The following is a 27,662-nucleotide window of genomic DNA, read 5'->3' as shown; positions in this document are numbered from 1 at the left end:
TGTAGCCTAGTGGTTAGAGAGGGGGTGGCAGGTTGCCTAGTGGTTAGAGGCAGGTAGCCTAGTGGTTAGAGGGGGGGTGGCAGGTTGTCTAGTGGTTAGAGAGGGGGTGGCAGGTAGCTTAGTGGTTAGAGGCAGGTAGCCTAGTGGTTAGAGGGGGGGTGGCAGGTTGCCTAGTGGTTAGAGGCAGGTAGCCTAGTGGTTAGAGAGGGGATGGCAGGTTGCCTAGTGGTTAGAGGCAGGTAGCCTAGTGGTTAGAGGGGGGGTGGCAGGTTGCCTAGTGGTTAGAGGCAGGTAGCCTAGTGGTTAGAGGGGGGGTGGCAGGTTGCCTAGTGGTTAGAGAGGGGGTGGCAGGTTGCCTAGTGGTTAGAGGCAGGTAGCCTAGTGGTTAGAGGGGGGGTGGCAGGTTGTCTAGTGGTTAGAGAGGGGGTGGCAGGTAGCTTAGTGGTTAGAGGGGGTGGCAGGTAGCTTAGTGGTTAGAGGCAGGTAGCCAAGTGGTTAGAGAGGGGGCAGCAGGTTGCCTAGTGGTTAGAGAGGGGGTGGCAGGTAGCTTAGTGGTTAGAGGCAGGTAGCCAAGTGGTTAGAGAGGGGGCAGCAGGTTGCCTAGTGGTTAGAGAGGTGGTGGCAGGTAGCCTAGAATTTGTTCTTAGCTGACTTAGTTAAATAAAAAGGTAAACAAAATAAATTATTAATAATCGTCATAATGGCACCCAATGTCGGATCTTAATTTGACCAGTATATTGTAGCAACATGATTTGAAAGTTTAGTCCATAATGTTGCTTGATCGGTGGTTAGGCTATTAGCTGGACAAAAGTAGGCTACATGAAAAGTGCAATACTGTTAATACACTGAACTAAAATATAAACGCAACATGTAAATTGTTAGTCCTATGTTTCATGAGCTGAAATAAAAGATCACAGATATGTTCCATATGGACAAAACGCTTATTTCACTCAAATTTCATGCACACATTTGTTTATATCCCTGTTAGTGAGCATTTCTCCTTTGCCAAGATAATTCATCCAATTGACAGGTGGGATTAAACAGTATGATCATTAAACAGGTGCACCTGGGGACAATAAAAGGCCACCCTAAACTGTGCAGTTTTATCACACAACACAATTCCAGAGGTCTCAAGTTGAGGGAACGTGCAATTGGCATGCTGCCTGTAGGAATGTCCACCAGAGCTGTTGCCAGAGAAGTGAATGTTAATTTCTCTACCATAAGCCGCCTCCAATGTCATTTTAGAGAATTTGGGAGTACGTCCAACCATCCTCACAACCGCAGACCACGTGTGTCGGTGTCATGTGGGCGAGCGGTTTACTGATATCAACGTTGTGAAAAGAGTGCCCCTCTATTTCTTTGTTGGCCGGGTATGGTTCCCAATCCTGAGGCAGCTGTCTATCGTTCTCTGATTGGGAATCATACTTAGGCAGCCTGTATTCTTCCTGGTATTTAAACTGCTTTGTTCATTTTGAGGTTCGTGTTTACCAGTGATTAACTTGACAGGGGCGTTATTTATAACCCATCTTATAAAACAGAAAAGTGTGATAATTATAGGGCTGTCCCCGACAAAAAAAATATCTTAGTCAACCGAAAGTCATCTGTTTTTTCGACCTATTTTTCCATATAGAGATACACCCTATGTGTTTGAAGAAAAATCAACTATATGCATTGAGCTTATGGTTTGATGAAGTAAGACAAACGTCTCAAGAGGTGGCCAGAGATCTAGATAACCAGAAGAAATAAACCTGACCCAATTATTTTCCTCCCGCTCCTGCTAGCTTTCGCAGATTCTGCCATTACTCTCTTGAAGTTGCCGGTAATAGGCTACATGAGGAGTCGGCAATCTTTCTCGGTTGACGGTGCGCATGTCAGAGCAAAAATTAAGCCATGAGGTCAAAGGAATTGTCTATAGAGCTCCGAGATAGGATGGTGTTGAAGCACAGATCTGGGGAAGGAAAAAAATACAAATTCTGCAGCATTTAAGCATTTAAGAACACAGTGGCCTCCATTATTAAATGGAAGAAGTTTGGAACCACCAAGACTCTTCCTCGAGCTGGCCACCCGGCTAAACTGAGCAATCGGGGGAGAAGGGCCTTGGTCAGGGAGGTGATCAAGTGTGCTAAAATCTTCCTAGAAGTCAGAGGATGTACAGAGCATGTCAAAACACTGAATTTTGGCCCTTTAGCAAGTCTTTATTCATATTAAAAAAAGCTGACTTATAATGTTCCATGTGATCTAAATTAAATGACACTTCAATTAATTTAAGGCTTTTAAAACTCAATATTTGCACAATTTCTACTTGCATCAAACCAATGTTCCATTGACCAACAAGGCCGCAAAGAGCTTTGATTGAGCAAACAAGGTATGCGTTTCCCATCAGTGGAGAGATCTCCAGCTCATCACCATGGTTCCTGGGACCAGAGTAAACAGTAATCTTGGCCTGCCTGGAAGTCCCAAAGGGCAGCTGGTATCAGAAGCAGAAACTGAAGCTGCCCGTTACACTCACTATACTATACAGGTGTGTATGTGGTCTTTAAGCCTAAACAAATAACTCCCCAGTTTCCTCATGGTAGAAATGGCTCCCTAGATACCGCTAGCCTACATAATAAACAGTGCCAGCTCGCTGGTACTTGGTAAATGTTAAGTGATATCCATCAGAATATGAAGACCAGATAGATAAGCCATTAAAGCAATTGACATCCTCTAACATCTTCAGAACAGAGGTTGAGAGGGAGATCAGGTACATTCACACTCCTTACAGAGACGCTGAGACATCCTTGGAGGGACGCTGAGCATCACCAGGGGACCTGCTGTGGTGTTGGACACATTGGCTGTCACCACGACGATACTGCTGACCACATGGAGAGCAATAGAACAGGTGATGGAATCCTCTCCCACACAGTCAGTCCCATGTGTGGAGTTAACCTCAATGTCAGGCAGTGTTCTGAAATAGACAAGAGACATTTATGCACTTCGCCAGATGAGGACATGGACTGCTTCCCTCCATATGTACCACGTTTAGCCCTGTGTCCTAGTCGAAAACCCAGCTTAAATAAATATACTTTCATTCAGTAAAGATAAGAGGCTAGTGTAGTGTGCTAATCATAGACTAAGCACAGGTCAGGTTGCAACCTAGCCTGGTCCCAGATCTGTTTGTGCTATCAACTCCTTGTCATGCCATGTTTGAAAGGATCACAAACATCTAGGACCAGGCTAGGTGCAATCCACATGAAAGTAATGAAAACAACAAGTAAAAACACTATTGTGATATTTTGCCTAATTATTTGCTAAATATTTAATGCGATGGGCCAAAAGGCCAATTATCACAGTCTCAGCCTGCTCCATACGCTCTGCCAGTCACATTGCAAGCACAGACAGGCACGGACACACATACACCTCAGACCCCCACCTGAGCTCTTACTGCCTCAGGCACATCTTTGAGCCAACACCAGACAAGAATAACAAACAGGATGGGAGAGGAGAGGACAGACTCTAGACAATAGCAGCAGGTTGAATTGAACTTGATACTCACGTTAAGTGCTGCAAGCTAAGTGCCACTGACCCAGGAATGGAGGTGTCTGAGGAAGTGGCTGGGTGCTTTAGATCACATATTACATTATCCCAGGTCTCATCAACACGGCACAGGATGTCCCAACAGGTGGCTGGAGAGAAGTTAATTTAGCATATTAGCATCAACACAGGCACATACTCTGTCTGTTCGGTCACTGTAAACCCTAATATATGAACTCACCAACCCCACACACACACACCTAGCTGAATAAACCCACAACTAATTAGGACAGTCATAGCAAGCCCTGGAACATATCCTGAAAAAGAAGCCCTAGAATCTGGCCAACGTCATTGCTTATCATCCATTCCCCCTCTTACTCACACTTAGGACCTCAGGTCTACCTGAGCTGAATCACCATGTCATTGGAGAAGAAAACACAACACCCACTCACACCATTTTACCTCTGCACAGTTATTGTCAACGATTCATGAGACCGTTTTCAAAACGTCCCCTCTTTAAATGCCAGAGCCATCGGCTGTGGGTAGCGTCATCTAATATCCATCGATTAGCACACGTCAGAGGCTACCACCAAGCTATCGATCTCATGAATAAATCCTTCACCCTGAGCCTTTGCTTCCTGTTGTTAAAACACACATATTCACGGATGCAGGCGCACACACAGATCTTTAGTTTGTGTTACCACCTCCCACTTCCACCGCCACCTCCAAACTGAGAAGAACACCACACTCAAGTGCACAGAGGCCATCTTATCACTCCAGTTAATTGGCCCCTATTCAATTGAATGAGCCTCAATGTTCTCTTCCTCAGTGCAGTTAAGTGGTCACAGGCTGTTTTATTACGCACCATTCAGAGAAATGAAAACACATTTATCCAGCTGTCCAAGGCCAGTATATACAAATTGTCTCAGAATAGGAGTGCTGATCTAGAATCAATTCCTTGCTCTTTTTCATTATGATTTAAAAAGGTATTTGATCCTCAGTCAGCATCTTGCTTTGTGAATATGGTCCCAGGGCAGTAGTAAGACAGAACTCTCACCCAGTAAATATCATGCACAGGAGGTTGGTGGCACCTTAATTAGGGAGAACAGGCTGGTGGTAATGACTGGAGCAGAATCAATAGAGTGGTAAATACATCAAACAAATTGTTTCCAGCCTTCTGTGATGTCATGTCAGTAAAACAGAGCAGGACGCTTACCTCTGCTGGGTTCAGTCTCCGGGTGAGGTCCTAGTGTGCTTGTGAAGTTCCTGAAGAGGCACTGAAGGGTGTGTGGGTGCCCTGTATCAGATGGTGCAGACCCCCTGTCTTCTTCCTCTCCTCCGTGGTGAAGTTGGGCTGGGGTTGACGAACAGCAGAGCTCTGTCTGCCAGGGGAGGTCTAGAAGGTCTCCATGGGGGGATACTTCCACAGGCTCCACCAACACAGCACCTGAGGCAAAAACAGGAAGTAAACATGGTTGACAGGAAATGACATCAGACACTGGACAGAAGTTGTGGCTGGGGTATAATGATGCTGGTAATACCATAGTTGTGGGTTTGATTCTCAGCATGGTATTCAAAGACGACATTGATATGAATTCAATTAGTACATTAATTTCAGACCGAATTGTGAAGATTTCAAGAGATGTTCATGAAGTTGGTAAAAGTATTATAAAAAGGCTACAATATTGTTCAGAGACCTTTACTAGAATGAACTCTGGTAACCTCAGCCTATACCAGAGGACTTCTACCAGTTCAAGGATTCATACTGTACATGCTTCTTTGTCAACCAGGTAAAACAATGTGACAAGACGATGGTTCATTCCACCTATTAGTCACCCATCCACCCTCCCAGTCTCCCCATAGCATGCTGGCTTGGGATAGATATTACATGTCTGTTGTATACTGATTCCCAAAGACGGAGTGTTCTCAATTACACAAACACGCTTGCCCACATGTACACACAAAGGATTGCTACTTTACCTGACAAAGATCCACTTCTAGGATCAATTTGTTGTCTAACTAGCCGAATTAAAAGGCATGTGGTGCAGCAATCATGTGTGCGGTTCCAATTTCATTTCTACTTTTCATGGGGGAAATATATTTGTGTGTCTATTTGGTTCAATATGGGCCATTTTTGTGGTCAGGAGACATTATGCCCTGCTGAACGATCTATTCTGTGTTTCACTTGTGTGGTAGAAGGATTATTGCCAAACACATTGGATGATGTCCAACATTACAAAGACAGCTAACCACAGAGACCGGCATACTTCTATTTAGATCACTCAGTGTCACACCAATGAAATGCAACACTCAATGGCCCTTTTTATTTTGCCAATAATGGACTGTATTGTAAGTAGGGGCGTGATTGTATGGGAAGATGACCTTTGTTTCTGTATATATGCGTATGAGTCTACTGTTCTGTACGTTCTGGCACGTGAAGGTTCCAGAAAATTGCTGCCGGATGTAATTACATGTGGCATTGCTGCTGAAATTTTTGCTATTCATTATTTTAGTCTAAAGGAAAGCTTTCCTGGGGAGAGTGAAGTTGTGTGACTACAGGCAGAGCCACATGGGAGGTAAATGTGGATGGATGCAGTGAGATAGAAGAATCTGAACTAACGGGAAAGGAACTCAACTCACTGTGGGAGATGATGAGAATATGCACCAGGAATGTCAACATTGCAGACAGGATCCTGCAGAGATAGAGAAAGAGAGGGAAGGAGGGAGAGAGTGAAAGAGGGAGCGACAGAGAGGTACGGGTAGATGAAGAGAGAACCCGTAGAGAGCTAGAAACAGATAAAGAGAGAAAGATATGTAAAACACATACAGTCTATGCAATCTTAACTTAATCCAACACTGAAAACTCATTTGACAGGAGAACAGAGGGTTTTACTGAACTTTGTCAGAGCCTTTAGTAATAGTCACCACACCATGACCACAGTATTCTGCTGTAATGGCCTGGGTGTTGTCTGCTCATCTGCAGGCACAGGCTTGACTGATCTCTACACCACAGAAACTTCCTCATGCAAGATTAGAATGGATGATACTGTACTGTTTAACGAGCCTGCAGCTGTACAAAGGTTTGTCAGCTTCTGAATGTACAATTGCTGAGTAATTTAAAAAAAAGTACAATTCCCTTCCACATTCACACTTAAATTTCCATTATGACTATAGCATTCATATCATAAACCACTATATAGTCCAACCCCAACCCTCCTTTGACGACATAGGCAGTACAGTAAATAACATTAACACAGAATAAACACTAACCTACATTACATGCTGTATAAACATGGTGCCTGCCTGCGTTTTAAATCACACGTGCTAAAGTTCAATCCCATGCCACATTAATCCCATTTCATATTCAAGATCACCACCATCAATCATACTTACATTGTCTTCATGAGTGAGAGTTGGTGCACATGGCCTCTGAGTGAGAACGCTCACTGGGGAGGGAACAGAGAGAGAGAGAACCTTAGGGACCAGTTAGGAAGACAACAACGAGATACAATGTGTAGAAAACATCATGAACACCTGCTCTTTCCCTGAAAGACTGACCAGGTGAAAGCTATGATCCCTTATTGATGTCCCTTGGTAAATCAGTGTAGAGGAAGTGGAGGAGACAGGTTAAAGAAGGATTTTTAAGACAATTTATAAAAAAACATTTTTTTTTAATTAGGCAAGTCAGTTAAGAACAAATTCTTATTTTCAATGAAGGCCTAGGAACAGTGGGTTAACTGCCTGTTCAGGGCCAGAACGACAGATTTGTACCTTGTCAGCTTGGGGATTTGAACTTGCAACCTTTCAGTTACTAGTCCAACGCGCTAACCACTAGGCTACATGGATTGTGTATGTGTGCCATTCAGAGGGTGAATGGGAAAGACAAAAGATTTAATTGCCTTAGAATGGGGTTTGGTAATAGGTGCCTGGCGCACAGGTTTGTGTCAAGAATGGCAATCCTGCTGAGTTTCACTCTCAACAGTTTTCCGTGTGCATCAAGAATGGTCCCACCACTCAAAGGACATCCAGCCAATTTGAGACAACTGATGGAAGCATTGGAGTCAACATGGGCCAACATCCCTGTGGAATGCTTCGACACCTTGTAGAGTCCATGCTCCAACGAATTGAGGGCAAAGGGGGGTGGGGGGTGCTATCTAGAACCTAAAAAGATTATTTGGCTGTCCCCATAGGAGAACCCTATGAAGAACTATTTTTGGATCCAGGTAGAACTCTTCAGTTCTATAGAACCCTTTCCACAAAGGGTTCTACATGAAACCCAAAAGGGTTCTACCTGGAATGAAAAAGGGTTTTCCTATGGGGACAGCTGAAGAACAGTTTTGGAACCCTTTTTTCTAAGAGTGTAGATAGAGATGTTTCATCTCTACTCTGAAGAAATTATTGAAACTGCTCCAAGTCATCTCACCATCCAGATCCCAATCTCCCACTACTAAATGTTAATGTATATAAAAATATACTACCAAGGTAAATGAAATTCAAGCGGGGACCATTTCTTCCAAATTGCTCTGAGAGCCCCATATATAGTAACCCGCCATACACTTATTCATTTCATTTTCAGTCCCTAGATCTTTGATTAAATGATTTCACTGGAGGATTTCTGACTATCACAAGTCTTGAAAAATGTGATATTGGTCCGTTCTTTAATAAACGATCTCTCCTTGAAGTAGCAGCTAATTTGCATATATTGAAGACAAGGCCTTGACGTGTCTGACAACATAGAAATAGAACGACAGGACTAGAGTCTATGTCTACTTAGCTGACTGACAGACAGGTCCCTGCTGCCTCTGCCACTCAGATAATACATTTGCTTTCAATTGATTACCACAACAATAGTCTGAGGGAAAGGCATCTTCCATTTTAGTTTATAACGTTAATGCCAGTGTGGAAGGGTACTGTGTCTCACAGCCACGGGGAGGTTATAGGTAGGCACATGACATTATTTTCAATAGGCCTACAGGATTTATTGCATAAAGAGAGTAATCATTGTTTCAAGTTAATGTCACATGGCCAAGTACAGTGAAATACATTTCTTGTAAATTCAAAACCCAGCAATTCAGTAACCAATAACAAATCAGTGGAGGCTGCTGAGGGGAGGATGGCTCAAAATAACGGTCGGAACGGAGCGACTGGAAAGGCATCAAACAAATGGAAACAGCGTGTGATGTATTTGATACCATTCGACTGATATCGCTCCAGCCATTACCAAGAGCCCAATCTCCCCAATTAAGGTACCACCAACATCCTGTGATAACAATGTAATACTAGAAAACACACGAGAAAAAAGAATAATATGAAGAACACAATAAGTAAGCATAACGTATACAAGGTCAGTTCAGTACCATATTTACAATGTGCAGGGATACTGGAGTAATGGGGGTATATACAGTTGAAGTCGGAAGTTGACATCATTAAAACTTGTTTTTCAACCACTCCACAAATTTCTTGTTAACAAACTATAGTTTTGGCAAGTCGGTTAGGACATCTACTTTGTGCATGAGAGTATTTTTTTCAACAATTGTTTACAGACAGATTATTTCACTGTATCACAATTCCAGTGGGTCAGAAGTTTACATACACTCAGTTGACTGTGCCTATAAACAGCTTGGAAAATTCCAGAAAATGATGTCATGGCTCGAGGAGCTTCTGATAGGCTAATTGACATAATTTGAGTCAATTGGAGGTGTACCTTTGGATGTATTTCAAGGCCTACCTTCAAACGCAGTGCCTCTTTGCTTGACATCATGGGAAAATCAAAAGAAATCAGCCAAGAACTCAAAAACAATTGTAGCCCTCCACAAGTCAGGTTCATCCTTGGTTGCAATTTCCAAACGCCTGAAGGTACCACGTTCATCTATACAAACAATAGTACACAGGTACAAACACCATGGGACCGCGCAGCCTTCATTCCGCTCAGGAAGGAGACACGTTCTGTCTCCTAGAGATGAACGTACTTTGGTGTGAAAGGTGCAAATCAATCCCAGAACAAAAGCAAAGGACCTTGTGAAGATGCTGGAGGAAACAGGTACAAAAGTATCTATATCCACAGTAGAACGAGTCTTATATCGACATTTCATGAAAGGCCGCTCAGCAAGGAAGCAGCCACTGCTCCAAAACCGCATAAAAAAGCTAGACTACGGTTTGCAACTGCACGTGGGGACAAATATCGTACTTTTTGGAGAAATGTCCTCTGGTCTGATGAAACAAAAATACAACTGTTTGGCCATAATGACCATCATTATGTTTGGAGGAAAAAGGGAGAGGTTTGCAAGCAAAAGAAAACCATCCCAACCGTGAAGCATGGGGGTGGCAGCATCATGTTGTGGAGGTGCTTTGCTGCAGGAGGGACTGGTGCACTTCACAAAATAGACGGCATCATGAGGTAAGAAAATTATGTGGATATATTGAAGCAACACCTCAAGACATCAGTTAAAGCTTGGTCGCAAATGGGTCTTCCAAATAGACAATGAAACCAAGCAAACTTCCAAAGTTGTGGCAAAATGGCTTAAGGACAACAAAGTCAAGGTATTGGAGTGGCCATCACAAAGCCCTGACCTCAATCCCATAGAAAATGTGTGGGCAGAACTGAAAATGCGTGTTTGAGCAAGGAGGCCTACAAACCTGACTCCGTTACACCAGCTCTGTCAGGAGGAATGGGCCAAAATTCACCCAACTTATTGTGGGAAGCTTGTGCAAGGCTACCTGAAACGTTTGACCCAAGTTAAACTATTTAAAGGCAATGCTACCAAATACTAGTTGAGTGTATGTAAACTTCTGACCCACTGGGAATGTGATGAAAGAAATAAAAGCTGAAATAAATCATCTCTACTATTATTCGGACATTTCACATTATTAAAATAAAGGGGTGATCCTAACTGACCTAAGACTGGGAATCTTTACTAGGATTAAATGTCAGGAATTGTGAAAAACTGAGTTTACATTTATTTGGCGTAGGTGTATGTAAACTTCCGACTTCAACTGTATGTAAGGGGACTAGGCAACAGGATAACAAGACAAACAGAGTAACAGCAGCTTGCATGTGAGTGGGTGTGCGTAGAGTCAGTATAAATGTATGTGCATATTATGTGTGAGTGAGCAGTGTGTGTGTGTGTGTGTGTGTGTGTGTGTGTGTGTCAGTACAAAACTCAAATTTAAAAAATGTCAATAAAGATACAAGGTTAACTCCCTCCATGTAGCTATTTTGTTAGCCATTTATCAGTCGTATTGCTTCTGGATAGAAGCTGTTCAAGAGCCTGTTGGGGTAAGACGATGCACCGGTACCGCTTGTCGTGAGGAAGCAGAGAGAAAATTATATGGCTTGGATTCTAATGATTTTCCAGGCCTTCCTTCCACACCGCCTGATATTATCATGACATAAGGCAGATGGTTGGAGTCTTACAATATTTATTAATCCAATAGGGGAAGGCAAGAGAATGATCGTGGACAGGCAAAATGGTCAAAACCAGTTCAAAAGGTACCGAAGGGCAGGTAGAATCAAGGTCAGGGCAGGCAGGATGATCAGGCAGGAGGGAAACATGCAAGATGAACTGGCACAGGGAGACAGGAAACACAGGGATAAATACACTGGGGAAAACAAGATGAACTGGTACAGAGAGACAGGAAACACAGGGATAAATACACTGGGGGAAACAAGATGAACTGGTACAGAGAGACAGGAAACACAGGGATAAATACACTGGGGAAAACAAGATGAACTGGCACAGAGAGACAGGAAACACAGGGATAAATACACTGGGGAAAATAAGCAACACCTGGAGGGGGTAGAGAATCACAGGAACAGGTGAAACAGATCAGGGTGTGACAGATATAGACTTCCTGGATGGCAGGGAGCTCAGCCCCAGTGATGTACTGGGCTGGATTTGAGGGCCCATGCCAAACTTTTTCAACCCCCTGAACCTTCTTCACAACTGTGCGCATGTGTTTGGACCATTTTAAGTATTAAGTGATTTGGACACTGAGGAACTTTAAGCTCTCTACATGCTCCACTACAGCCCCGTCGATGTGGGCGTGCTCGCCCACATGCTTCACAGTAGGTATGGTGTTCTTTGGATGAAACTCAGCATTCTTTGTCCTCCAAACACGACGAGTTGAGTTTTTACCAAAAAGTTATATTTTGGTTTCATCTGACCATATGACATTCTCCCAATCTTCTTCTGGATCATCCAAATGCTCTCTAGCAAACTTCAGACGGGCCTGGACATGTACTGGCTTAAGCAGGGGGACACGTCTGGCACTGCAGGATTTGAGTCCCTGGCGGCGTAGTGTGTTACTGATGGTAGGCTTTGTTACTTTGGTCCCAGCTCTCTGCAGGTCATTCACTAGGTCCCACCCATGTGATTCTGGGATTTTTGCTCACCGTTCTTGTGATCATTTTGACCCCACGGGGTGAGATCTTGCGTGGAGCCCCAGATCGAGGGAGATTATCAGTGGTCTTGTATGTCTTCCATTTCCTAATAATTGATCCCACAGTTGATTTCTTCAAACCAAGCTGCTTACCTATTGCAGATTCAGTCTTCCCAGCCTGGTGCAGGTCTACAATTTTGTTGCTGGTGTCCTTTGACAGCTCTTTGGTCTTGGCCATAGTGGAGTTTGGAGTGTGACTGTTTGAGGTTGTGGACAGGTGTCTTTTATGCGGAAAACAAATTCAAACAGGTGCCATTAATACAGGTACCGAGTGGAGGACAGAGGAGCCTCTTAAAGAAGAAGTTACAGGTCTGTGAGAGCCAGAAATCTTGCATGTTTGTAGGTGACCAAATACTTATTTTCCACCATAATTTGCAAGTAAATTCATAAAAAAATCAACAATGTGATTTTCTCATTTTTTCTGTCATAGTTGAAGTGTACCTATGATGAAAATCACAGGCCTCATCTTTTTAAGTGGGAGAACTTGCACAATTGGTGGCTGACTAAATACTTTTTTGCCCCACTGTAAGTCAGTGGTCATATAAGTAGGCATGAAGCCTTAGAGTTCTTGGGGACAGGAATGATGGTGGTAATCTTAAAACAGACTGGGACAAGGAGGTTGTAATTGACTGAATATGCCAGCTATTCTGCGTATGCTCTGAGAACGCGCCCTGGAATACCGTCGGGCCCCGCGGCCTTTGGCCTGATTAAAGACCTTTCTCACATCTGCCTCGGAGAGCGAGATCGCTCATCCTCTTGGTCGGTGACGTCCGTCAAACTCGTCATGATGATGTTGTTGTTGTTGTCATTAAAGGGGCATAAAATGTGGCTGGGTCCTTCTTCATAATCGGTAATGGTCTGTAGCCCCTGCCACATGCGGCAGGCGTCAGAGCCTGTGTAACATGATTCCACCTTATTCCTATAGTGTGCTTTTGCTTGTTAACTCTGCTTGATAACTCTGCGGAGGTCGTTGCAGGAATTATTGTACTTATTCTTGACCGCAACTGTAGTCTCAGGGTTGTATACGATAGCTCTGGGTGAGGTAGCCCTCTCCTTTAGTTTAGCAACAACCTCTGTGTTAATCCAGGGCTTTTGATTGGGGAAGGAGCGAACTCTCACCGTGGGGACAATATCGCTGACGCAGTTTCTAATGAAGCCGGTGACGGAGGTGTTTAGCTCGGACTCAGCGGACTCTCTAAACATATTCCAATCAGCGCTAGCAAAGCAGTCTTGTGGCATAATCTCGGATTCTCATTTCTCAACAGAGCAAGTCACGGCTACTTCCCGTTTGAGTTTATGCTTGTAAACAGCAAGCAGGAGTAGGGAGTCATGATCTGATTTGCCGATTGGCAGACGAGGGAGGGCCTTGTATGCTTGCAGGTAGAATAACAGTGGTCTAGGACTTTAAATCACCTCTAGTGGTGTTGGAGACGTGTTGATGATGTTCGGCATCACATGCCTTAGTTAGTAGAATTAAAATTGCCGGCGACCAGAAAAGTAGCCTCTGGATGTAGGTTCTTGCTCGTTTATTGCCTTGTACAGTTAAGTGCCAGTTCATTATTTTTCTTGTCCTGAGGTGGAAATTATACAACAGTCACGATAACGGCTGAAAACTCCCTTTTATCAGCTAACCACATCATATGTTAAAGCAATGTTTCAGCCGATGACACAGTCAATGAAGAGGCACGCAACCATTGGTTGACGCATGCAACATCTGAGCAGGGGAAAGCCACCATTACAAGCATTCCTGGTTGTGACTATATGTTACACAGCTATGGACGGAAGTTACTTTTTGTAGCAGGTTAGGAGATCATTTTATCTAACCCTAACCCTTTTCCTAACCTTAACCTAATTCTCCTAACCTGCAACATTAAATTCTGTTAACACGCTGCGTAAGTTCTCCTAACCAGCTACGAAAAGTCCCTTCCATCCATAGACAAAACCAAAGGTCAGCTGTCAACCCTGGAAAACATGGGAGGGATAGGCAGACAAACACATTTCTCAAATAGTGTAATGATTACTAATAATATAACTTTAAAATGATTCCTCAAAGGCAGTCAAAATAAAGGCAGCAATGTTACTAAACTCAGCAAAAAAAGAAACGTTCTCTCACTGTCAACTGCGTTTATTTTCAGTAAACTTAACATGTGTAAATATTTGTATCAACTTAACAATATTCAACAACAGACACTGAACAGGTTCCACACACATGTGACTATCAGAAATTGAATAATGTGTCCCTGAACAAAGGGGGGTCAAAATCAAAAGTAACAGTCAGTATCTGGTGTGGCCACCAGCTGCATTAAGTACTGCAGTGCATCGCCTCCTCATGGACTGCACCAGATTTGCCAGCTCTTGCTGTGAGATGTTACCCCACTCTTCCAACAAGGCACCTGCAAGTTCCCAGACATTTCTAGGGGGGGGGGGGGGGGGGGGGGACAAGCAGTATGATAAGCAGTATGGCTGGTGGCATTGTCATGCTGGAGGGTCATGTCAGTATGAGCCTGCAGGAAGTGTACCACACGAGGGAGGAGGATGTCTTCCCTGTAACGCACAGCGTTGAGATTGCCTGCAATGACAACAAGCACAGTCCGATGATGCTGTGACACACCACCCCAGACCATGACGGACCCTCCACCTCCAAATCAATCCCGCTCCAGAGTACAGGCCTCGGTGTAATGCTCATTCCTTTGACAATAAACGCGAATCCGACCATCACCCCTGGTGAGACAAAACCGTGACTCGTCAGTGAAGAGCACTTTTTCCAGTCCTGTCTGGTCCAACGACAGTGGGTTTGTGCCCATAGGCGACGTTGTTGTCTGTGATGTAAGGCAGGTCCTCACCAGACAACAGGCCTACAAGCCCTCAGTCCAGCCTCTCTCAGCCCATTGCAGACAGTCTGAGCACTGATGGAGGGATTGTGTGTTCCTGGTGTAACTCGGGCAGTTGTTGCCATCCTGTACCTGTCCCGCAGGTGTGATTTTTTAATGTACCGATCCTGTGCAGGTGTTATTACACATGGTCTGCCACTGCGAGGACGATCAGCTGTCCGTCCTGTCCTTCTGTAGCTCTGTCTTAGGCGTCTCACAGTACGGACATTGCAATTTATTGCCCTGGCCACATCTGCAGTCCTCATGCCTCCTTGCAGCATTCCTAAGGCACGTTCACGCAGATGAGCAGGGACCCTGGGCATCTTTATTTTGGTGTTTTTCCAGAGTCAGTAGAAAGGCCTCTTTAGTGTCCTAAGTTTTCATAACTGTGCCTACCGTCTGTAAACTGTTAGTGTCTGAACGACCGTTCCACAGGTGCATGTTCATTAATTGTTTATGGTTCATTGAACAAGCATGGGAAACTGTGTTTAAACCCTTTACAATGAAGATCTGTGAAGTTATTTGGATTTTTATGAATTCTCTTTAAAAAAGACATGGTCCTGAAAAAGGGACGTTTCTTTTTTTTCTGAGTTCATAATGAGCTACAGTGGACTTGACTGAGCCATGAATATGTTCATGGCTCTGGGATTCTAACTAGCAACCTTTCGTTTACTGGCCCAATGCTCTAACTGCTAGGCTACCTGCTGCCCTATTTGACTCACTCAGTAATGAGAAAGTGTTTTACCTAGTCTGGGAACTTGATACCCACACCAAACATCAATATCTTACCCTTTGCAAGCATTACTCCAAACAAATACAGATCAATGACTGCATCCATTAATTCATTGGTTCTCTTGTTCAAAACAATAACATCCCAGGTTACAATAAAGTACCATGGATGGACAGCTACTCAGCCAAGTGGCCACCTGCAGCTGAGAGACCTATTCCTAGACAATCCATAGGGAGGAGTTAGGCCACTGAGCAATAACAACTGGACTAGGTGTTATTCAATGTGATGTAACAACCTCTGTGTGTGTGGGTGTTATCAAACTGCTATCAATATAATGATGAGAAGGAAGCATTGGGCATGATCGGCCCTAAATGAAGAAAAATAAAATGAGTAAAGTGTATCCTCTCCATCACAGCCCGTGCTGGTACACACATGCCTCATATTCATTAGGTCACATATCAAAACAAGTTGTACTCTGCCAATGACAATAACAACATATGGTGGTAGGCGTATCACAAATTTCAAATGACCAGAAAATAAATTAATGTTAATCACTAGTCAAATGGAAAACCATCAAGATTTGATAAACAAATGTGGTCCAGATTTGATAAAGCACCTAATGGGTATTCACATAGATCAGTGGCCAAATCAAATCGCTCATCTCATTTTGAGTACCGCTTGAATTTCAGCAGGTTGACACATTGTCACGAGCAGAACTGAGCGACTTTCCCCTTAGACAGGCCAGCTGCAAATTAAAAATGTACTATATTGTAAAAATGTATGAATACAAAAAGGTGCTTTTCGGTCTTCATTTAAGGTTAGGGTTAGGCATTTGGGTTATCAGTGTGGTTAGGGTTAGGTTTCTAATCCGATTGTATAACTGTGGCAGTCAGCTAGTGACCACCCACATGTCAGTTCAACATCTAGGTTTGATTTACATTTGGTTGAGTTGTCAACTAAAGTGAATTAAAAGATTAAAAGTCCCCTTTTAACCTACGAAATTCCCTTATGTTGATGCCTTCTTCAAATCCAACCATTTTCCCACGTTGATTCAACGTCATGATATTTAATTGTTGTTGGTGAAATGACGTGGAAATGCAGAGCTGCCTTCAGAGCAAGATTCATGAGGAAAAACGCCTACCTGCTGAATTTCATCCATAGCTTGAACATCAATGTAGATTAATTATCCTATAAAAAAGGTGTGAAGTCTGTTTTTGACACCCAAATCTCAGTCCTTCGATTACATGCCTCTGGGAGTATTGCCTAACAACCTACTCTACGAAGCCACCGACGCAATGTGAGTCACAGCGTTGAACCAGTTCCAAACTGGGCGCGCTGGGGCTTGCATCACCGGGAGGAAATCCTGGTTGATTTCTTTAGAGACGCAGTTGCACAGATTACTCTAGAGGGCCTTCCAATACATTATTTATGCATGCCAGAATTGCTCAAATATGGCTATAAGAGTTTTTATTTCTCTTTTATTAATTTTTTTAACTTGCAATATTTAACTAAAAACAAATATGCATATAAGCTATACAGCCTGGATGGAAAAAATAACAAATAAGGCAAAAATATATATACACAGTTTTTTCACTTAGAAAGAAAGACATGCAGCAAACATATCTGGCCAGGTGACACACAGACGCTGTGTCTGTATTTATACTGTATGTCGACTATGTGTGCCGTTTTAAAATGCATTTCGTTTTGTGCTTGAGCTGTTCTTGTTTATTCATGTTCTGTTTAGTCATGTTTTATGTGGACTCCAGGAATCCCCATAAAATACCACAAAAATTTGCCCCTTGAGTTATTACACATGGACTAAAAATATTCTAGAATGTTGCACTTATCTTGAAAGCGCGTACTGCTCTAAATAGTAAGCTATAATTCAAACATTTAGAAGAGAACTTTAATTAACTGTGCCTTACTTGATCTTTTGGTTCCTCTCCAAGTCGCCGATTTCCCAGTAGCCGATAGTTATCAGTCAGTGAATTACTATGCAACAAATACCGAAGTTTTGAGGACTCAATATGCTAGCCAATAGTTTGCCTAATTCCTTCACAAATTCAGGTGCGGATCATAAGCTACTGTTGTAGACCATACTGTTATAGCAATGTCGTTGAAGTCCAGTATGTTTCCCAGCGCTGTCTCTTCTCCCCCACATGTAGCTAACTGAACCGCGCTCTTCACTAGCAGTCCTCCAGGTTTGGAGAAGGGAGTGGCGTAGGTTATGCATGAGACAATGTCGTCACGGGAACTACCGCCTACCAAATAATAACACTTTTCTAATAACCATTAAAAACACAATTATAATAAAAATGTCTCCAACACAATATAACATGGTTGACAATGCACAATTAAATACGCACTATGCATAAATCGCTCTGCCATTTCCTGGTTGCAAAAATGTTGCTTAAATTTCAGTTTATGTGACAAAACAAGCAAGTATAGTGTAGATCATCATTGTACCATCTAAACCACTGTCAAATATATGTTCCACAACACAAAATATTGTATTTTCAGCTTGTTTGAAGCTGGTGTACAAAAAGTAAAAGACACAAAAATGAAATGGGAAGCATAGAAATAGCTACATAGTACATATCTACCAGATCTATATTTCACATTTCTATGTACATTTGATTGATCACCCAAAAAGTTATATATTGCAGCTTTAATTAGTAATTAGTCTAATAAAAAGTATTTATTAATTGTCTTTAGTCCCAGAGGCATTAATAATAACATATTCATAATGGGAAAATTATCATGACATTGCTTTGGAGGACAATGTGAAATTATTGAAGTTGAAAAAAGGAGTGAACTCATAGTCGACATACAGTATAAATACAGACACAGCTGTATGTGTGTCACCTGGCCAGATATGTTTGCTGCATGTTTTTCTTTAAGTGAAAAAACAACTAATGTGTATATATATATTTGCCTTCTTATTTGTTATTTTTTTCATCCAAGCTGTATAGCTTATATGCATATACAGTGGGGCAAAAAAGTATTTAGTCAGCCACCAATTGTGCAAGTTCTCCCACTTAAAAAGATCAGAGAGGCCTGTAATTTTCATCATAGGTACACTTCAACTATGACAGACGAAATGAGAAGGAATAAAATCCAGAAAATCACATTGTAGGATTTTTTATGAATTTATTTGCAAATTATGGTGAAAAATAAGTATTTGGTCACCTACAAACAAGCAAGATTTCTGGCTCTCACAGACCTGTAACTTATTTAAGAGGCTCCTCTGTCCTCCACTCATTACCTGTATTAATGGCACCTGTTTGAACTTGTTATCAGTATAAAAGACACCTGTCCACAACCTCAAACAGTCACACTCCAAACTCCACTATGGCCAAGACCAAAGAGCTGTCAAAGGACACCAGAAACAAAATTGTAGACCTGCACCAGGCTGGGAAGACTACATCTGCAATAGGTAAGCAGCTTGGTTTGAAGAAATCAACTGTGGAAGCAATTATTAGGAAATGGAAGACAACTGATAATCTCCCTCGATCTGGTGCTCCACGTAAGATCTCACCCCGTGGGGTCAAAATGATCACAAGAACGGTGAGCAAAAATCCCAGAACCACATGGGGGACCTGGTGAATGACCTGCAGAGAACTGGGACCAAAGTAACAAAGCCTACCATCAGTAAACACTACGCCGCCAGGGATCCTGCAGTGCCAGACGTGTCCCCCTGCTTAAGCCAGTACATGTCCAGTGTCACGAACCTTGCCGAAGACGGTGCCTCTTCCTGTTCGGGCGGTGCTCGGCGGTCGTCGTCGCCGGCCTATTAGCTGCCATCGATTTCCTTTCCGTTTGTTTTTGGTTATTGGGTAATTGGGTACACCTGTTTTTGTATTAGGTTTGTTTGTATGGTATTTAAGGGCACTAGGCCTGCTGGGTATTTGTGCGGGCTTGTTTGTGTTACTCAGTGTTTGATGGTGTGAGTTAATTGTACATTTATTCTCCGGACTATTTTGTCCTGTTGTTTGGACCGGCAACCTATTATACGCCCTGTGTGTTGGCGTGACTGTTTTGTTGCACTGGGGAATAAATTTGAAGGAAAGACTGAACCCTGCTCTCTGCGCCTGATTCCACCCACCACCACTCCTAATTGATTGTAACATCCAGGCCGTCTGAAGTTTGCTAGAGAGCATTTGGATGATCCAGAAGAAGATTGGGAGAATGTCATATGGTCAGATGAAACCAAAATATTACTTTTTGGTAAACTCAACTCGTCGTGTTTGGAGGACAAAGAATGCTGAGTTGCATCCAAAGAACACCATACCTACTGTGAAGCATGGGGGTGGAAACATCATGCTTTGGGCTGTTTTTCTGCAAAGGGACCAGGACGACTGATCCGTGTAAAGGAAAGAATGAATGGGGCCATGTATCGGGAGATTTTGAGTGAAAACCTCCTTCCATCAGCAAGGGCATTGAAGATGAAACATGGCTGGGTCTTTCAGCATGACAATGATCCCAAACACACTGCCCGGGCAATGAAGGAGTGGCTTCGTAAGAAGCATTTCAAGGTCCTGGAGTGGCCTAGCCAGTCTCCAGATCTCAACCCCATAGAAAATCTTTGGAGTGAGTTGAAAGTCTGTGTTGCCCAGCAACAGCCCCAAAACATCACTGCTCTAGAGGAGATCTGCATAGAGGAATGGGCCAAAATACCAGCAACAGTGTGTGAAAACCTTGTGAAGACTTACAGAAAATGTTTGACCTCTGCAATTGCCAACAAAGGGTATATAACAAATTATTGAGAGAACTTTTGTTATTGACCAAATACTTATTTTCCACCATAATTTGCCAATAAATTCATAAAAAATCCTACAATGTGATTTTCTGGATTTTTATTTCTAATTTTTTCTGTCATAGTTGAAGTGTACCCATGATGAAAATTACAGGACTCTCATCTTTTTAAGTGGGAGAACTTGCACAATTGGTGGCTGACTAAATACTTTTTTGCCCCACTGTATTTGTTTTTGGTTAAAGATTGCAAGTAAAATATTTTAAAAAAGAGAAAACAAACTCTTATAGCCATATTTGAGCAATTCTGGCATGCATAAATAATGTATTGGAAGGCCCTCTAGAGTAATCTGTGCAACTGCGTTTCTAAAGAAATCAACCAGGATTTCCTCCCGGTGATGCAAGCCCCAGCGCGCCCAGTTTGGAACTGGTTCAACGCTGTGACTCACATTGCGTCGGTGGCTTCGTAGAGTAGGTTGTTAGGCAATACTCCCAGAGGCATGTAATCGAAGGACTGAGATTTGGGTGTCAAAAACAGACTTGGTCTGGGATAATTACTCTCTAATTCCCTGGGTGATTCCCTGGGTGATTGCTAAATACTGCACCATTTAAACACCCCAATCCCCCCCAAAACACATGTAAACATTGGACTATAAATTGTGCCTTCCTGTATTATACTTGTGCTAAAATGTTTATTCTACTGAGCCATTTACTTTATGTTGGTATTCTTATCTTTTATTATTTCTTATTGTTGTTGCATTGTGGAGAAGGAACCTGTAAGTACCCATTTTGTTGGACAGTGTATACTATGTGTATCCTGTACCTACGACTAATAAAACTTAAAACTTGATTCTGTATGAGAGGCACACAGCCAAAGCAGAGGTGGGTAACTGTTCTTAGCAGGTTGTTTGTTCCCTGACAGAGATGACAGTCTGATTCATCAGTGAAACACAGTTTGACACCTGGAGCATGTCCTTGTCTAACTGTGGACTGTTTTGCATGTAAAGGGAAAAAAAACTATTTTCACCAAAACCTACCTTTTTTCCTTCTATTATAGTAAGCAGATGTGTTTATTTTGTCAAGTTTGACTTGGGAAGATAATTTAAAATGAAATCAACTGGTATGTCACATGCGCCAAATGCAACAGGTAGACCTTACAGTGAAATGCTGATTTACAAGTCCCAACCAACAATGCAGTTTTAAAAAAAATAAAGTAATAAACAGATGCCTCACAAGTCCTCAACTGGCAGCTTCATTAAATAGTACCCGCAATACACCAGTCTCAGTGTCAACAGTGAAGAGGCGACTCCGGGATGCTGGCCTTCTAGGCAGAGTTCCTCTGTCCAGTGTCTGTGTTCTTTTACCCATCTTAATATTTTCTTCCTTTGCAACTCCGGCCAGCATCCCAGAGTTGCCTCTTGTACTCTTGCTCTTGTACATCCCAGAGTTGCCTCTTGTACTCTTGCTCTTGTACATCCCAGAGTTGCCTCTTGTACTCTTGCTCTTGTACATCCCAGAGTTGCCTCTTGTACTCTTGCTCTTGTACATCCCAGAGTCGCCTCTTGTACTCTTGTACATCCCAGAGTTGCCTCTTGTACTCTTGCTCTTGTACATCCCAGAGTTGCCTCTTGTACTCTTGCTCTTGTACATCCCAGAGTCGCCTCTTGTACTCTTGCACATCCCAGAGTCGCCTCCTTGTACTCTTGCTCTTGTACATCCCAGAGTTGCCTCTTGTACTCTTGCTCTTGTACATCCCAGAGTTGCCTCTTGTACTCTTGCTCTTGTACATCCCAGAGTCGCTTCTTGTACTCTTGCACATCCCAGAGTTGCCTCTTGTACTCTTGCTCTTGTACATCCCAGAGTCGCCTCTTGAACTTGTACTCTTGCTCAGTTGTGCACCGGGGCCTCCCATTCCTCTTTCTATTCTGGTTAGAGCCATTTTACACTGTTCTGTGAAGGGAGTAGTACACAGCGTTGTACGAGATCTTCAGTTTCTTGGCAATTTCTCGCATGGAATAGCCTTCATTTCTCAGAACAAGAATAGACTGACGAGTTTCAGAAGAAAATGATTTGTTTCTGGCCATTTTGAGCCTGTAATCGTACCCACAAATGCTTATGCTCCATATTCTCAATTAGTCTAAAGAAGGGCAGTTTTATTGCTTTTGGGGGTGGGGGTGTGTGTGCAGGCATGCTTGTGTGATGAGATGGAAAGACATGTGAGTATAGGATGCGTCAAATGTAGAGGCACCCTATTATCGTTTTATGTAGGCTATATTTTGTGGGTTGCATTGATTGGTCTTCCCTGTCAGACCCCTGTCTAGTCCTATCCTCCACATGGTGTGCTGGATTGCAGCTGTGATACATTTCTGCAGCTATCTCCACAGCCTGCAGTGTGTGGGTGTAAATAGGCCATCAAGGGCAGGAAGATACCAAAGTCAGACAAAGCCTGCAAATCCTATACTACCCTATATTCACACCACAACTCTGCACTGAGATCACAGAGACATTAACTGACGTGGGGATTGCCTTCCAGAAAGCATTAAGATCATTTTTAGCCCATGTTACAATGAATCGTTATAGTCATAGTATAGTTCACTCAGTGGGCTTCACACAATCACAATGGGTCACGGTTGGCTTTGACAAAGAACATGTGTGAGACAGTACAGTAGGCTACATTACAGTAAACTAGAAAGGACACCAGACTTACACATGCATTCAAGGGGGTGACATCATTCTCCTTTCACCAGGCATCAACCCACTCCTTGTAAGAATGACATCCTCCGATGATGTCATGCTCCCAGGAAAGTGGTCACATGGTGCACTGCACACTGATGAATAATTAATAAACGGATTCCATCATTTGACGTGCTGAGCAGAAAGAACAGTAGCCGAGCCATCGTCTATATACAGGAACATACACAGAGAAACACATACATTGTGGATAGGTACCTGTAGTCTAGAGTGGATTAATAGGATTGCAAGGGGTGTGGGGGGGGGGGGGTAATATGAAAAGAATATGAAATAATATGAAAACTAGGCGGCAGGGAATCCTTGCTACCAGTAGAACTATTTAATGACGTTGTTGCATGTGATACGAGCCACATTCATATGACTCTGGCTACGAAGGCTATTCCGCTTTGAAACGCCATCTAATTAAATCGACTGTCGGCTATTGTTTAGCAAATTAATATGCTCATGTCAAATTCATTTATCTAGATAGCAGTGACTGTGTCGTCTCTTATCTTGAGTAGTGAATAGCCATAGCTACGGAGTGAAGTAGAATTTTCCTGAGGGAGAAGATTATTATTTTATAAGGTGCGAGGAACAACAGAAGATTTACTATCTACGTCACAGGCAAGCCGAGCTGGCATTCTGAAGTTTGCCCACCGTTAAATCCACAAACCGGGCTGTAACTCTTTAAATTGATTGTCCTACTGATGAGATCGATGATGGCCAACAAAAGCTGGCCGAGCATCCTTTCATGAGACTATGAATTCTGTCCTGGCAGTCAGTATGGCTTCGCTTACCATCGTCTCCCAACAACATGATCTCACATCTCACTGCTATATTTCACCAATGTTTGTCCAAAAGACACATTCGTCAAACCGCAAAGCTGTAGTCAAAGGTGCTATACAACCGTGAAATGTGAGATTAGTTTCTGGCCACCTGCGATGCCTCCTCTCGACAGCGCCGCTTGAAGTCCACAGAGGACAGGTCATATCCTAGATTTGGCTTTTTTTTATTTTGTAAATAAAGTGATCCTCTTCTGAAGGTTCTGACAGCTCTTGCCCTTGCCAAGACACTCAGCCAATTAACCCCTGCTGACATAGGCCAAAATCAGACAGAAGAAAATTCTGATGTCTGACAAAGCCATGCTGCATAATCTCACATTTTAATGTCACAACTTGCCATTTGCACCACTTGGACAAATGTCAAGAGTCGACACGAGTTTGTGAGGTCTTGTTGCAATAGAATAGACCATGTTATGGCAGGTGACAAATCTGACTGGGATAGCCTTTTCACCTTTGATGCCCCCGAAGAGCGGTGCTCACTATAAAACTGATTTTACGGAGGTAGGATAGCAGAAGCTTGCAGAGTATTAGCACTGAAGCATGGTACTGTACAAGAGTGCAATTCAGGCCCAGTGGAGCATGAAGGCTGAAGGCCAAGCTAAGTGTCTCCCACCTCTATTAACAAAAGGTTAGGTTATACCTTAGCGCTTTGTAACTTATTTTCCTTTAAAACTGTATAACGAAAGGAAATATAATTTGTTCAGCTTTTTCCTGTAAATAACAGGGTTGGTATTAATAGTGTCTGTATATTTACATGTTTGTGGAAGGTCTGTGTTAGGCATCCTCCTCAGTCTACAGTGTTTCCACTGGACCCTTGCCCAGGGCCCCTGCTATGAATAACCCTGTGTCCCATAGCTGCAAGAGTTTCATTTCCCAGGCAAAGTGGACATGCCAGCCGTAAGGACAACTCAGGACATCTTCCAGAAGTTTGCACACATACAGTACAGTACATTCCCCTTCATGGATTCAAATTAAGAATAAAGGAACAATGTAAGGAATTTGTTGGAAACTTCCACCAGCCATACACCAATGCAATGGTTTTAAATGCAAGAGGGAGAGTGAATGAGGCCACACTTCTGGAAAAAGGGTAGAGAATTGGAATGCAGCTGAGTTGGCCTTGCAGAGGGGATCAGATGATATTGTTCCTTCAGTTCAGTCTGGGACATACAGTAAAGATCTAGTTATTCATTTATGACTTATTCACTGATTTGCATAAAGTAACACCTCCATGGAAATGTAAAATGCTGCTTACCGATAGAAGTGATCCCCCAAATTAAACGTGTGTGTGTCACGGATCCCTCCGGAACTGTGTCATTGCTCACACCTGGTCCCCATTCCCACTGATTGTATTTGTAGAAATGTGCCCTTTGTTTCTCCATTGGGCTGTCGATTATTGTTACAATGTCTGTTGGTCATGTGAGTACCTGTGCTATGTTGTTTTGGCTTTCGTGCCACGTGTATTGTGCAGATGATTACAGGTCTCGTCCCGTGTGATAATCATTGTGCGCTTGTGTTATTTATTTGAGGTACTCCTCGCTCTTTTGTTTGGGTTTCAACCCTGTTTTGTGTACGTGTTTGTTTGGTCTTCGTCCCCGTGCCTTTATTGTATTGTAATTTGGTTATAATACAAATTTAAAAAATACTAATTCCTGCACCTGTCTCCCGAATCATTCATACCATTGTGACAGCTAGTGTGTGTGTGTGTGTGCTTTCATGTTTTCATCCATCCATGCAGGACAGAGGGGTACTCAACCAATCAGATGAGAGAGTGTGATGATGCGTACGCCGGCTTACGGTTTGTGGGAAACAACCAATCAGATAAAGGAGAGTGATGACTCATATGCTGACTGGCTTGCAGGGGCAGATGAAAGACATGTATTTATTTTATCTAGTGATCATCAATGACTTGGTTATTTATTAGATATAGTAAAACCAACCGTTATAAATGCAAAGTGTTCATCGGATGTTTTATTACAACTCAGCTTGTAAGCTTATCATAGTGACTTGTCTAGCCAAAATAGGTTTACTCCAGTATCTGCATTGTTTTTAAAAGGGCATGTACACAAACAAGTGGACACATCTTGAGTTTAGATGTATCTATTTTTTATCCACAAGTAAAACATACAGTTTCACAGACGTTTCAATTTTTTAATTGGCTTATTTTTTACTGATTTAAGATGAAAATTACATAGTAATTTATTTATGTGCAAAATAAAGTACTATTGTAAGTGCCTAACTTAACATAGCCTTGCAGAATTTCACCACCCTAACCCCACTTTTTTTTGTTAACAGATATTTTGTTCCATATACATTATTCATACAGTACATGTTCCTTTAATCACAGTTTTAGATGATAGGAATCAGTGGAGGCTCCTTAGAGGAAGAAAGGGGAAGACCATCCTCAGTGAATAAAAAATAAAAAAGTAAATTGTGAAACATTAAAAATTGTGATCCTTTTAAGAAAAAACGATACTAAATATATTCATGTCACCAAATAATTGATTAAAACACAGGTCTAAACGAAGGTCTACAGTAGCCTCAACAGCAGTCTGTAGGTTAGCACCATGGGTACATTGACTTAAATACAAAATCTAGGAGGCTCATGGTTCTCACTCCCATAGACTTACACAGTAATTATGACAGCTTTCGAAGGACATCCTCCAACCTACCAGAGCTCATGCAGAATGAACTGACATGTTGTCCACCCAATCAAAGGATCAGAGAATGAATCTAGTACTGAAATCATAACCTACAGCTATCTAGCAATGCAGTGCATAAAATGAGTAGTTGACCTACAGAGAGAAAGACAAGTTTAAAAGTCAACAAAATAATTTCTTCAAAAATTAAGGAGAAGCATGAGAGAGAGCGAGAGCTATCTATATTTCAATGTATTGTTTTCACTTTCACTTAGCTCGTGAATGCAGCTAACTAGTTTAGCCTACTCATACACCCAGCTCAACCAAAGGGATGCTAAGTTAGCTAGCTGGCTATCCAACACTTGAACTCTTCCAAGTCAAGGTGAGCTTTTGGTTTTATTAATTTATTGTCACCGGGGACCTTTGGAGTAACTGCTAAATTGCTTGCTGACTGTACACTGCACTGCATGATTGTAGCGAGTTTACTAACGTGTTGGTTCTAGTAGCTATTTTGATAATGGCTTTAGCTAATATAGTGACAATGATGTAGGCTGTGTGTAGAGGTTAGCGGTTATGATATGAAGGTTTGGCTAGTAAAGCTTTTCACCTGGTCACAGACAGCTGATGTGTTGGGCACCCTTCACTTATTGTGCACAAGGGAAAAGGTGACAGGAGGAGATCACGTAGATGCGAGAAGAAATGATACAACAAAGTGATCATGCTGTTTGTATGTGGCTGCTATGAAAGTGAACTCTGTTTGCGTGTGATCAGGGGTGTATTCATTCTGCCAATTCTGTTGAAAAACGTAAGCAAACAGAATGAAACGGGGATAAACATACCTGAATTTGTCCAATAGAAACTCTTTCGCAACTGCTGGACTAATCATTACTCCATGGATCAGCTAGATGCAGGCAACAGTGTGCAAGGCAGTATTGAATGTGTCACTGTCTATCACCTTGATTACTCCAATTTCTCTCAACCTGTGCACCTACATTGTAAACTTTGATTCATAGACTAGGTTGTAGCAACCTCATGATGGGTATCGGGAAAATTCCAGTATTTCGTAGTAGCCTAAACCTAACGATGTTACAATTAACTGGGTGAATGGAATATGCGATGGCGGATTTAGGCATAGGCAACATAATGCCGG

The 27,662-nt window shown here is 42.5% G+C and overlaps 1 protein-coding gene across 2 annotated transcripts in view; it reads right to left on the bottom strand.

Moving 5' to 3' along the window:
- LOC109902844 (leptin receptor) overlaps nucleotides 1-17,768 on the bottom strand; it is a 54,833-nt gene extending 37,065 nt beyond the window's left edge. The window contains exons 1-6 of one of the 2 annotated variants that reach the window (XM_020499516.2): nucleotides 17,478-17,768; nucleotides 6,907-6,959; nucleotides 6,154-6,206; nucleotides 4,730-4,960; nucleotides 3,536-3,665; nucleotides 2,763-2,947 (exon numbers count right to left, since the gene is read on the bottom strand). In XM_020499516.2, the coding sequence (XP_020355105.1) occupies nucleotides 2,763-2,947; nucleotides 3,536-3,665; nucleotides 4,730-4,960; nucleotides 6,154-6,206; nucleotides 6,907-6,917 (610 nt within the window). In that variant the 5' untranslated portion in view covers nucleotides 6,918-6,959; nucleotides 17,478-17,768. Of the gene's footprint in view, nucleotides 1-2,762; nucleotides 2,948-3,535; nucleotides 3,666-4,729; nucleotides 4,961-6,153; nucleotides 6,300-6,906; nucleotides 6,960-17,477 lie in introns of both variants that reach the window. The other variant, XM_031785644.1, reaches the window with a different exon arrangement.
- Nucleotides 17,769-27,662: the final 9,894 nt, after the last annotated feature.

The sequence above is a fragment of the Oncorhynchus kisutch genome, linkage group LG13, assembly GCF_002021735.2.
Source record: "Oncorhynchus kisutch isolate 150728-3 linkage group LG13, Okis_V2, whole genome shotgun sequence".
In the NCBI taxonomy this organism is placed as follows: Eukaryota; Metazoa; Chordata; class Actinopteri; order Salmoniformes; family Salmonidae; genus Oncorhynchus; species Oncorhynchus kisutch.
The sequence above is the reverse complement of the archived record's forward strand: the minus strand, read 5'-3'. Positions and strand labels throughout refer to the sequence as shown.